Below are 13,575 nucleotides of genomic sequence, written 5' to 3'. Positions count from 1 at the left end.
AGAATGATGTTTCCACCTCCATGCTTCACGGTTGGGATGGTGTTCTTGGGGTTGTACTCATCCCTTCTTCTTCCTCCAAACACGGCGAGTGGAGTTTAGACCAAAATGCTCTATTTGTCTCATCAGACCACATGACCTTCTCCCATTCCTCCTCTGGATCATCCAGATGATCATTGGCAAACTTCAGACGGGCCTGGACATGCGCTGGCTTGAGCAGGGGGACCTTGCGTGCGCTGCAGGATTTTAATCCATGATGGCATAGTGTGTTACTAATGGTTTTCTTTGAGACTGTGGTCCCAACTCTCTTCAGGTCATTGACCAGGTCCTGCCGTGTAGTTCTGGGCTGATCCCTCACCTTCCTCATGATCATTGATGCCCCACGAGGTGAGATCTTGCATGGAGCCCAGACCGAGGGTGATTGACCGTCATCTTGAACTTCTTCCATTTTCTAATAATTGCGCCAACAGTTGTTGCCTTCTCACCAAGCTGCTTGCCTATTGTCCTGTAGCCCATCCCAGCCTTGTGCAGGTCTACAATTTTATCCCTGATGTCATTACACAGCTCTCTGGTCTTGGCCATTGTGGAGAGGTTGGAGTCTGTTTGATTGAGTGTGTGGACAGGTGTCTTTTATACAGGTAACGAGTTCAAAGAGTTGCAGTTAATACAGGTAATGAGTGGAGAACAGGAGGGCTTCTTAAAGAAAAACTAACAGGTCTGTGAGAGCCGGAATTCTTACTGGTTGGTAGGTGATCAAATACTTATGTCATGCAATAAAATGCAAATTATTACTTAAAATCATACAATGTGATTTTCTGGATTTTTGTTTTAGATTCCATCTCTCACAGTTGAAGTGTACCTATGATAAAAATTACAGACCTCTACATGCTTTGTAAGTAGGAAAACCTGCAAAATCGGCAGTGTATCAAATACTTGTTCTCCCCACTGTATGTCTATTTGCACTGGGAGGATCAGTTGTGTTAAATCAGAAATTATTTGTTTTACTCATGTTCATCTGAAAAATAATATAAATAAATATGTTTTATTGTCGCACACAGGATGGGTGCAGTGAAATGTGTTGTTTTAAAGGGTCAGCCATAGTAGTATGGCACCCCTTGAGCAAATTAGGGTTTAAGTGCCTTGCTTTTTTTCACCTTGTTTGCTCGGGTAATTTAGCCAGCAACCTTTCGGTTACTGGCCCATTGCCCTAACCGCTAGGCTACCTGACGCACTAACATTTGTGTCCGACAAGGATATTTTGCTTTCCGGTTGACTGTAGAGATTTTAAACTATCACAGTCTGCTCTTGACTGCTGTCCAGTGTCCAATTATAGACTAGAAGGAAATGTTCTTATGATATAAAACATTTGGGATACACACACAGCATGTGCACACAGGTCACACACACACACACACACACATTGCCCCACACACACTCACCCTCCGGCCTTTACCTCAGCTTCAGCTGGCACAGACCATTCGTAAAAGCCATAGCTTGGGCAGCTAATTAGGCACATGATCTTGACTGAACACCACAACGAGCCTGGCACATTTCCAAGTGGCATCCTGGGTCGCACACCAACCTTTTAGTATGTGTTTATACCAACTGCCTATGAACTCCCTAATCCAGAGAGAGGTCTCCAACAAAGGCCAGATGCACAGTAGAGACATATTGATATAAGTGGCTGAAGACTGTTTATCAGTCTTTAATGGTACTGCTCTCTTTCTCTCACTCATTCATTCATTCATTTTCACACACACTCATCCTCTCTGCTCACTCTTGTGCTCTCTGTCTCTCGCTCTCTCTGTCTCTGTGTGTGTGTGTGTAAAAAGTGTTTTTTGTCTTCTCTCCCCAGGTTGGCTTCTTTCCCAGTGAGTGTGTGGAGCTGATAAACGACAAGGTGCCGCAGTCCGTCACCAACTCGGTGCCAAAACCAGGTACTGTATTTCCTCTCTAATAACAGTGATGCGTCCGTGACTCTCCTAGCGTTCGCTCCCACTTGGTGCCATGTTGTTTTTGGTGGATAAAGTATATAATAGGTCTTATCAAAAATGTGTTGTTGTCACTTTGACGTCATTAACTATAAACTACTAACTAGATATATCGGATATTTCTGACAGCAGGAAGCAGTTGGTTATGGAAAATTTATATCAACGTTAGAGTATGATAATGTCTAGTGAGATTGGGGGGGGATTCCCAACTGTGATCTCGTCTGTAAGTGTGTGGTGTGATGATGATGTGGATGGGATGTGTGGTGTGTCATGGTGACTGAGCTGCAACAGGTGCTAGTGCCACTCTGTGGAGGAGTAAGGGTGATGTTCTACACAAGTGTCTGTCTGTCTCAGGCGGCTAGGCCAGCTGAGGCTAAAGCACAGAGCAATGTGAGGGAACACCTATCATGTCATTGCAAAGACAGAGCAGCAGAGACCACTGAATGAGTGAAGTCACAACCAACCCAAACGTTTCTCATGTTAACTGGCCTTTTTAAATGTATTTCAGGGCTGGCTCCACAATACAATAGGATGAATCCAAAAGGAAAGTTTAGTGACGGTATAGACCTAGGGATTGATTGAAGAGACTTGTGTATTGAACACAACACTTGACTGCAAAATATAAACATAAGACCTAGATCATAATATTGATATCTTCAGTTGAATGTGATGATCTTATATTGATATGAAGTGTCCAGTGAGAATTCCCACTACTCAACGTTTCACAACTTGAAAAATGAAATCCATAGTTATTGTGTTCTTGAATAACCACCTAAACTCACGTCTCATGTCTCTATTTGCACAATGTCAATGTTAATCCAATGCAAACACGTATTGCTGATCTATAGGTAGCCACATCCAACAGATAAGCCACCTAGCGCACTCATATGAGTGTCCAAAAACAAACACGGCCATTCAACACGTGAGTGTACCATAAAACCCTATCACAATCAGAAAGTACAGCCACGGCATTCTGATAGGCATAATAGAAACTCTATCATGCATGGACCTTGACCCCCTCTTACATGGGTAATGCTTTTAGATGGTTTGTGAAAAGTGCAGCTTATGTTATGTTTCGGAATGACCAGGCTGCCAAGCCCTTTCCATGGCATCCCATCCCATCCTATTCATATCTTATATCCTGAGATGGCATCCCATTCCCTATAGAGCACTATGTAGGGAATGAGGTACCATTTTGGACTCAGCCCCATGTACTCTCTCGATCAGCCACAGACACCTTAAGCCTATCTAAATCAGCCTTGAAAAATTCCCTTCCAATTCAAGGGGTGAATCACGCAATGACTCAGTGTCAGAACCAACCCTTTGGAATTGAGGTGGGAGGTCTGGTAGGAGCAGAACCATGCAAGGCCTGCTGGGAACAATATCAAGGCAAAGGGAACAGGGAAGTGGTGACATGGCAAAAAAACAACACACCCATAGGATCCGCAATGAGTAATAGCATCATCACCATAACTATGCCGTCTCAGATGTTGTTAGGGGTTACGGCCCAATGTTATCTGGTGCACAAAATTTAAAGCTAATGTTTCTAAGCATATTAGATGGTGTGTTATGCAAATAAAATAATGCATCATGCTGTATCTGTCATACTGTCCTGAATGCACACAAAGAATGTCAACTCTGTGGAAATGGCTCCTATTTGCTTGCCCACCCATTTTAGATCTCCGCTCATTGGGTTGCCATATTGGTCACACACCTGAAATTAGCATGTCATTTTTTGCACGGCTTCACGCTGCTCCATGCATGTTTAAGCTTGTTGTTTATTTCACTGTCATCCCCTTTGCCCCCCCACCCTACTTCAGCATTCCCCTGCTCTGGTCTGCGGCCTGCCTCCTGGAGTCTCTTCCCACCCTGTGCTTGCTGGTATACACCCCCCTCTCCCTATCCCTCTCACAAACACAGGCCCCGTTCAAGTGCATCCTTCTTCTCTTTCCTTGAAGTAGTCAATGATTAGAAATTACTGGACAGGTGAAAGCCATGTGATGGAGCCCTTGGGTTCACCTATCTAATCATGCTTAATCACTGATTAGAGGAGGGAGGAAGAAAGGATGCACTTAAGGGCCACACACTTTTCTTACCCACACTGCTTTTCCTCCTTCCACACCTGGTTGTCAAATTCAAGTCATTTCAACACTTAATGATACTTTGTACTGCCTGACACCAATTTTTACAGTGAAAAGGATTTTATTTGCTGAGAAAGTTTTGTAGTATTCACTGCACATTGATGTACTATGAAAGGTTTATTCATTTCCTGTATATTAATTGAACTTTAACCAATGCACACATAATGCTTAATGTCCTTTTGTGCCTCCTCCACCAAGTGTCAGATGCCAAGCTATCTGACTGAGTGACAGTCTCGAAAAAGAAAAAAGCTGTGGTTCCTGCCATGTTCCTCCTCTAACAGGACGTTCTCTCCCTCTCCGTTCCTACCCGCCTCTCCTGCCTATCCATCCGTTCGTGTGACGGCATACAGATTTGGAGATAGAGAGCGTAAAGCAGGACAGTGCATGGGTGACCGACCCGTTAAACTTCTACAGCCTGAGCTCAGGTAGACATGTGTGTCCATCCCTACGTGTGCCTTAACCACCCCAGAGCTAACCCACTACTAACGCACACAAGACTTTTGGCTGTGGCTGTGGCTGTGGCTGTGGCTGAGGTCTAGACTGGCTTGATTTATTCAAGTCCCCCCTTCAAGTCCCCCCGTGCTATAAAATGATCCTTTGGAACGTTAAGCTTTGTCCTGCCTCAGTAAGGAGCCCAGTCTTCTCCATGGTCACTGAAATGGCTACATTCCTAACAGGAACCCTGACGTGTTCAAACATACACTCACCAGCTCCCCTGCATAGAAAATGGTCCCTGTCCTTTTAGCTGGCAGACTGGGTTGAGATTTCTCCCTCTGAAATGTCAGAGAGTGAGCAGATTGAAGGAGATCCTTTGCAGTTGTCTTCACCACTGTATTGAGTTGCATTTGGAAAAAAGTTACTTTGGAAAGCTGAGAGGGTTCTTAGAATTGTTTTTAGCCTTTTTAACTCAAGTTTAAAAGGTCATCTGCAAACTGTCTCACTTGGATGAAGGGTTACGGTGTAACTAAACCTAGAGTCCTTTTGTGTAACTTTCTCGAAGTCTGAGGAGACACACGTCATCCACACACTTAAACACTGAAGTCTGAGAGACACACACATCATCCACACACTTAAACACTGAAGTCTGAGAGACACACACATCATCCACACACTTAAACACTGAAGTCTGAGAGACACACACATCATCCACACACTTAAACACTGAAGTCTGAGCAACAGTGTGGTCAGCTCTGCTGTTTTCTCCAGCCTGACTGCCCTAGTATGGCAGGTGTTTGTCCAGATGTTCTGACCCCGCTACTCTTTGAATCTCCTACTTCCTCCTTGGGCTGGAGCTGGCTTCCTGTCTGGGGACCAGTCGAGTGACTTGGGCAGCTGTGAGGAGCGCAAGCGAGCCAAGACAAGAGCTGGATGTGTCTATGAGAGATAGAATGGAGAATGTGTGAAGGAGACAGTAATATTTGTCATGCTTTTCCCAATGGGGCTTTGGTCAATTTCCTGACACACATGCTCTGGGCCGTGAAAGTATGTGAGGCACAGAGACCTTGTGTAGTTTGGGCCTGTGGGGAATGATTGGGGGAGATTGTCTCAGAAACTTCAGCCCTCATTCTCTTCGATGCGAAACAAGGGTGCTCACGCACCTACTATGACCCTTGGGTCATGTTTTTGGTGCACACACAACTTGTGCATAGTACGCCAATGTGAAAACAAAGGGAATGTTTTTTAGGCTACTTTGAGGGTGTTAACCTAATATGACACAAGGACTAGGTTCCAGTTTAACAATGTTTACTAAACCGTATTTCCACAGTGCATAGTTGCCATTGCACTCAGGGCAGGTCCATCAACAATGAGACTACCGCACAGGTGTACTAATAACAGAGTGATAGCACTATAATAACAGAAATATTAGGGATACTTTAAACATGAACTTAACAGAGGAGTGGGTGTTTGAGAGTGTAACAAAATGTTATCAAGGCATTTCCCATGTCGGTTAATTTGAGAACATCAAACCACAATGCACAGTTAATTCTGTGTCTGATTGGAAATACTGAGAAAAGATTACATGAATCGAAAAGGGAAGCTTTGTCTTCACCCTGCATGCATTGAATGCACATACAGTGTGTACAGTTTGATGACTTTGCATTGCAACATACTCAAAACACCACAAAACGGTGTGGTATATTCTCCCACTATATCGCTTCTGTAGCATTGGTGCCCTGTAATATTGACAGATTTGTTGGTGCTGGGATAGGAGTCCATGTTTTTCAGAGGTGGAATGTGGCCTTGAATCAGAATCTGCCACTTCATAGTAAATAGATGATGTCCTTGTTTGGCTTCAATACATAGTGCTATTTAGTTATTTCATTTTTCTTTACTCAAGTATGGGTAGCTGCAGCACAATATGACGACTGGAGTATGGGCGAGTGGCTGTGTCGAAGGAGAGTGGGTGTATAGAAAGCGACTCAGCTAATTGGGCAGATTTGTTGCCACTCACAACGAGTCGATAAGCCGGTGACCAGTGCACCGGTGTTTTATCGAGATGCCTGCCAACCTGCTTCTTACCTGCTTCCTATTGGGCAGCTGTATCAGGTCATGTCGCCGGCAGTAAGCACAGTGGCAACTTTTTACCTTCCCATGGTTTCATAGCAGCCTATACAAGAAATAATGAAAATTGATAACCATCTAGATGTCACTTTGATACATGGATACAGTCTACAACTCAATGGGGAGGGCATGAACGGCAACTACACTGGAACTACTGTCTGGCAGGTCCGGCAACGGCATGGGAAGTAGCTACTAGTAGCGAGGTCAGTACAGGTGCATCAAAGCTGGGACCGAGGGACTGAAAAATAGCTTCTATCTCAAGGCTATCAGACTGTTAAACAGCCATCACTAACACAGAGATGCTGCTGCCTACATACAGACTTGAAATCATTGGCCACTCTAGCAAATGGATCACTAGTCACTTTAGTAATGCCACTTTAATACTGATGTTTACATATCTTGCATTACTCATCCCATATGTATATACTGTATTTTATACCATCTATTGCATCTTGCCTATGCTGCTCGGTCATTGCTCATCCATATATTTATATGTACATATTCTTATTCCATCCCTTTACTTTTAAATTAAAAATATATATATATATTGCGGGAAGATTGTTGCTTCCATCAATGTAATTGTCTGCATCATTTCAAATCCCCCATATATTTTGGGGGTAAATATCCATAGACATACATACATACATACATACATACATACATACATACATACATACATACATACATACATATATATATATATATATATATATATATATATATATATATAAATATATATATATATATACATAAACATTCATACACACAGTTGAAGTCGGAAGTTTACATACACCTTAGCCAAATACATTTAAACTCAGTTTTTCACAATTACTGACATTTAATCCTAGTAAAAATGCCGTCTTAGGTCAGTTAGGATCACCACTTTATTTTAAGAATGTGAAATGTCAGAATAATAGTAGAGCTAATGATTTATTTCAGCTTTTATTTCTTTCATCACATTCCCAGTGGGTCAGAAGTTTACATACACTCAATTAGTATTTGGTAGCATTGCCTTTAAATTGTTTAACTTGGGTCAAATGTTTCGGGTAGCCTTCCACAAGTTTCCCACAATAAGTTGGGTGAATTTTGGCCCATTCCTCCTGACAGAGCTGGTGTAACTGAGTCAGGTTTGTAGGCTTCCTTGCTCGCGCACGCTTTTTCAGTTCTGCCCACAAATTGTCTATGGGATTGAGGTCATGGCTTTGTGATGGCCACTCCAAAACCTTGACTTTGTCCTTAAGCCATTTTGCCACACCTTTGGAAGTATGCTTGGGGTCATTGTCCATTTGGAAGACCCATTTGCGACCAAGCTTTAACATCCTGACTGATGTCTTGAGATGTTGCTTCAATATATCCACATCATTTTCCTCCCTCATGAAGCCATCTATTTTGTGAAGTGCACCAGCCCCTCCTGCAGCAAAGCACCCCCACAACATGATGCTGCCAACCGTGCTTCATGTTAGGATGGTGTTCTTTGGCTTGCAAGCTTCCCCCTTTTTCCTCCAAACATAACGATGGTCATTATGGCCAAACAGTTCTATTTTTATATTTACGTTTCATCAGACCAGAGGACATTTCTCCAAAAAGTACGATCTTTGTCCCCATGTGCAGTTGAAAACCGTAGTCTGGCTTTTTTATGGCAGTTTTGGAGCAGTGGCTTCTTCCTTGCTGAGCGGCCTTTCAGGTTATGTCGATATAGAACTCGTTTTACTGTGGATATAGATGCTTTTGTACCTGTTTCCTACAGCATCTTCACAAGGTCCTTTACTGCTGTTCTGGGATTGATTTGTACTTTTCGCACAAGTACATTCATCTCTAGGAGACGGTATGATGTCTGGGTGGTCCCATGGTGTTTATACTTGCGTACTATTGTTTGTACAGATGAACGTGGTACCTCTAGGCGTTTGGAAATTGCTCCCAAGGATGAACCAGACTTGTGGAGGTCTACAATTTTTTTCTGAGGTCTTGGCTGATTTCTTTAGATTTTCCCATGATGTCAAGCAAAGAGGCACTGAGTTTGAAGGTAGGCCTTGAAATACATCCACAGGTACACCTCCAATTGACTCAAATTATGTCAATTAGCCTATCAGAAGCTTCTAAAGCCATGACATAATTTTCTGGAATTTTCCAAGCTGTTTAAAGGCACCGTCAATTTAGTGTATGTAAACTTCTGACCCATTGAACTTGTGATACAGTGAATTATAAGTGAAATAATCTGTCTGTAAACAATTGTTGGAAAAATTACTTCATGTCCTAACCGACTTGCCAAAACTATAGTTTGTTAGCAAGAAATTTGTGGAGTGGTTGAAAAATGAGTTTTAATGACTCCAATCTAAGTGTATCTAAACGTCCGACTTCAACTGTATACACATACATGCACATACATATATATATATATACACATACGAGCATGAATATACATACTTTTTTTTAGAATATACCTTTATTATTCCCCTTCCATCCCTTTACTTGGATGTATGTGTATTAGGTAGTTGTTGTGGAATTGTTAGATTACTTGTTGATATTGCTGCATTGTCTGAACTAAACTCAGCAAAAAAAGAAACGTCCTCTCACTGTCAACTGTGTTTATTTTCAGCAAACTTAGCGTGTAAATATTTGTATGAACATAACAAGATTCAATAACTGAGACATAACCTGAACAAGTTCCACAGACATGTGACTAACAGAAATGGAATAATGTGTCCCTGAACAAAGGTGGGGTCAAAATCAAAAGTAACAGTCAGTATCTGGTGTGGCCACCAGCTGCATTAAGTATTGCAGTGCATCTCCTCCTCGTGGACTGCACCAGATTTGCCAGTTCTTGCTGTGAGATGTTACCCCACTCTTCCACCAAAGCATCTGCAAGTGCCCAGACATTTCTGGGGCGAATGGCCTTAGCCCTCACGCTCCGATCCAACAGGTCTCAGACGTTCTCAATGAGATTGCCATGGCAGAACACTGTCATTCCTGTCTTGCAGGAAATCACGCACAGAACGAGCAGTATGGCTGGTGGCATTGTCATGCTGGAGGGTCATGTCAGGATGAGCCTGCAGGAAGGGTACCACATGATGGAGGAGGATGTCTTCCCTGTAATGCACATTGTTGAGATTGCCTGTAATGACAACAAGCTCAGTCCGATAATGCTATGACACATTGCTCCAGACCATGACAGACCCTCCACCTCCAAATCGATCCTGCTCCAGAGTACAGGCCTCGGTGTAACGCTCATTCCTTCTACGATACACGCAAATTTGACCATCTCCCCTGGTGAGACAAAACCACGACTCGTCAGTGGATGACATTTTTTGCCAGTCCTGTCTGGTCCAGCGACGGTGGGTTTGTGCCCATAGGCGACGTTGTTGCCGGTCATGTCTGGTGAGGACCTGCCTTACAACAGGCCTACAGGCTCTCAGTCCAGCCTTTCTCAGCCTATTGCGGCCAGTCTGAGCCCTGATGGTGGGATTGTGCGTTCCTGGTGTAACTCGGGCAGTTGTTTTTGCTATCCTGTACCTGTCCCGCAGGTGTGATTTTCGGTACCCGATCCTGTGCAGGTGTTACACGTGGTCTGCCACAGCGAGGACGGTCAGCTGTCCATCCTGTCTCCCTGTAGGCGTCTCACAGTACGGACATTGCAATCTATTGCCCTGGACACATCTGCAGTCCTCATGCCTCCTTGCAGCATGCCCAAGGCACGTTCACACAGATGAGCAGGGACCCTGGGCATCTTTCTTTTGGTGTTTTTCAGAGTCAGTAGAAATGCCTCTTTAGTGTCCTAAGTTTTCAGAACTGTGACCTTAATTGCCTACCGTCTGTAAGCTTGTCTTAACGATGTTCCACAGGTGCATGTTCATGAATTGTTTATGGTTCATTGAACAAGCAGTGTTTAAACCCTTTACAATGAAGATCTGTGAAGTTATTTGGATTTTTACAAATTATCTTTGAAAAAGGGACATTTCTTTTTTTGCTGAGTTTAGATGCACAAGCATTTCGCTACACTCGCAATAACATCTGCTAACCATGTATATGTGACCAATAAAATTTGATATGATTTATCAGGGTGACAGTCACAGTAAGCACATCATAAGTACTTTTAATAAAAAATAAACAATCATAAATTTTATAACTGAAAATGTACAATTATTTGTGTAAAACTAACAGTGAAATACAACTGACTCATCCTATGGCTTCAAAACACAAGTCCATATTCTCGTATGGTAGCTCAATGTACGGTAGTTGCGTGGTAAGAAAAAAATCAAAACCGTCTAGCCTATAGCACACCCACTCTTTTCCACAAGGCCAAATCGTTCCTTTCGACACACCCACTCCTTTCCACATGCCTGCTACTCTCCTTTGTACACGCCCACTTGCCCATACTCCGGTCGCAGCAACCCTCTTTTCAGTTCAATGGTCTAGTTGGGTTGTAAACTGACACGAGAGGGGGCTGGTTCAACTGAAAGGAAAGAATGCTGTGAAGAAAGTTTACTTGCGGGGCGATTGAACTCATAGTAGACTCGCTGAGGAGTGAGAAGCACACTTATCCTAATCCTATTTTTGACTGCTATTCACTGTCCGTGAGCAGCCCTACATTTTGTGATTGTCAAGTGATGTTTTGTCGGCGTTGTCTTTTGAAATAATTAGTCGTATTAACCAAATTATGAGGAGTTACAGAACAAGCATCTGTAAGGAAATGCCTACAGTTTACCTTGGATCCCCTATTTAAAGTCCTGTCATAAAGTGAGAATCCCACTGAAACGCAGGTAAGAATGTATTACGGTATGGGATTTAATTTGTAGCCTTGTATAGTGTGTACTTCAGTTGTATCTGGGGGGTTAGAACCGTCTTTGCCCTTAAATTCCGTTTCTTTTTCACTTATTCACTGCTTTCTCACCAATATTCTGAAATTATGTTGTCAATCGATGAAAGTTCGAGCCGTTTTGTTGATCTTCTCTGAAATTATTTTTGTTATTAGATTTACGTGATGTGGGCAGTCATGTCATTTAGTCTAGTAGCACAGTTGTTGAAACTCAAATCAGCCCTAACATTCCTTTGACAATTACTCTAAAATTATTATTTCCCTCCCACTGAGTTTAATTAGGTACCAGCCATTGCCCAACTATGTCTCAGGTTGAAACTGCTTTACCTGCTCATGCCTTCAATGACTCATTTGTGAGGGTCTGTTAATATTCAACAGCAGTTAGGTTTAAGTGTCCTATAGGCAGACCTATTTATGTTAAGACTCCTTCTGAATTCCCCTATGCTCACAAGAACAGTGTTGCGTTTTCTTTACACCCTTGATATCTCCTGTGAGTCGTGGCAATTACATCATATAATGACATGCATTAAATTGATTCATAGCTTTGAGATACCACATTGATCCTTTAGAGGTCTATTGGGCTTTGTAGTTTGCATGTCATCAACCTTATCTCGACAAAGGCTGAGATGAATGTCTTATAAAGCAGTTTCATGTGGACTCCCTGAAAATAATACGGCAGAATGAACTCACTCTGGTCCCCCAAGACAAATATTGCTCTATTTGTTAGTTGTCTTAAAGGACCATTTGCAAAGTTGTCCTGTGAGACCACACACTTTTGGCTGATGTCATCCCTCTCTCAGCTAGAACTCTCTGTTACTCCAATGGGGTATTCAGCTTGGAACAATCAGCCATTCTGGCCTGGCTGTGACATGCTCCAGCGCTCTCATACCCAAACAGAGGTCACTGTCTCCCAGGACCACATTTAATGGGCAGATGCAATTCTACTGTTTGCTTTGGACACAACATTGCTCCCACTGGCAATTAAAGCTTTTTTGGGGGCCACAGCCTGCATATAATTGGATAGGTCCATATTATACTGTTACTGTTGTCATCTCTCAATGGTGTCATTTCTAAATATTCTATAGCAGTTTTTCCCATGGAATTCCATAGGACCTGCCTTGGTGAAGAATGTAAACATTGGCTCATGGCAGAACAATGCTCCCCCCTCTATAAAAGTGCTTGACGCGGTTGTAAACGGCGGGATGGGGGGTAATTGAGCAGGTAAGTGGAGCGGTCAAGCCTGTTTTACATGAGCAGGTTGCAAAAAGGCTCTGCTAAATAGAGCATGAAGTTGACATAATAGTTGGATTCCTCGACATCACTCTCCAGTACTATTGTTGGACTGATGTTGCAAGTAGATAAGATGTCAATCGACAGACTTGATATCCGTTGTACTGTACTTGGAAATGCAGGGTTTAGTGTCATGGCATCAGTATAACTTGTCATTGTTATCTCGGCAACAATCTCAATACAGTACAGCAAAAGGTATATGCATAACGTTATCAAATCATTTCAGAGAAGTTTCAAACAATGCACCTCACAAACTAATTTCTACATTGTGGTTTTGAACCTATGGTTGGCCTGCACACATCCCTTGAAACGACCCAGCATCCGAGAGGGAGCGTGATGTTTGCTGTGATGTCAGTAACGGTTACTTTACCACACATCTGGTCCCTGAGCGCCCTGGGGCCTCCCTCGCCTGTCACACGTGCGCTCCGGCAATCTCAAACAGTTTTGATGGCTCGCAGTCCAAGCTTTGGCTCCACTTCTCCTCGCTGTCTCTCTCGGACTCTGTTGTCTCGATCTCTGTCCTTCTTCCCCTTTGTCATTCTTTCTCCCCCTCCACGTTAGTTCAGCAGCGGTCATGGCGTGGAGAGATTGGAATTTATCCTGCGCCAGAAATGTATATTATTTTATTCAGATGCTTATATTTCCTACTGATATCCTGATCCAAATGTTTCCCTTGATAATCTTGGGAATGGGCCATAAATGTAGGGGAAGGGGAAGCAAAAATGTTGTCAAGAAAGCTGCTTTATTACAAATACACCACCGTTCAAGAGTTTGGGGTCAC

At 42.9% G+C, this 13,575-nt stretch overlaps 1 protein-coding gene across 4 annotated transcripts in view; it reads left to right on the top strand.

The window, feature by feature from the left end:
• Positions 1 to 13,575, top strand: part of LOC129868442 (rho GTPase-activating protein 32-like) — an 89,951-nt gene that overhangs the window by 53,183 nt on the left and 23,193 nt on the right. For 2 of the 4 annotated variants that reach the window (XM_055942421.1, XM_055942422.1), the window contains 2 exons: positions 1,853 to 1,934; positions 4,480 to 4,554. In XM_055942421.1, coding sequence (XP_055798396.1) covers positions 1,853 to 1,934; positions 4,480 to 4,554 — 157 coding nt within the window. Of the gene's footprint in view, positions 1 to 1,852; positions 1,935 to 4,479; positions 4,555 to 11,065; positions 11,449 to 13,575 lie in introns of those variants that run through there. The other 2 variants (XM_055942423.1, XM_055942424.1) reach the window with 2 other exon arrangements.

This window comes from Salvelinus fontinalis, chromosome 13 (assembly GCF_029448725.1).
Source record: "Salvelinus fontinalis isolate EN_2023a chromosome 13, ASM2944872v1, whole genome shotgun sequence".
Lineage (NCBI taxonomy): Eukaryota > Metazoa > Chordata > Actinopteri > Salmoniformes > Salmonidae > Salvelinus > Salvelinus fontinalis.
The sequence above is the reverse complement of the archived record's forward strand: the minus strand, read 5'-3'. Positions and strand labels throughout refer to the sequence as shown.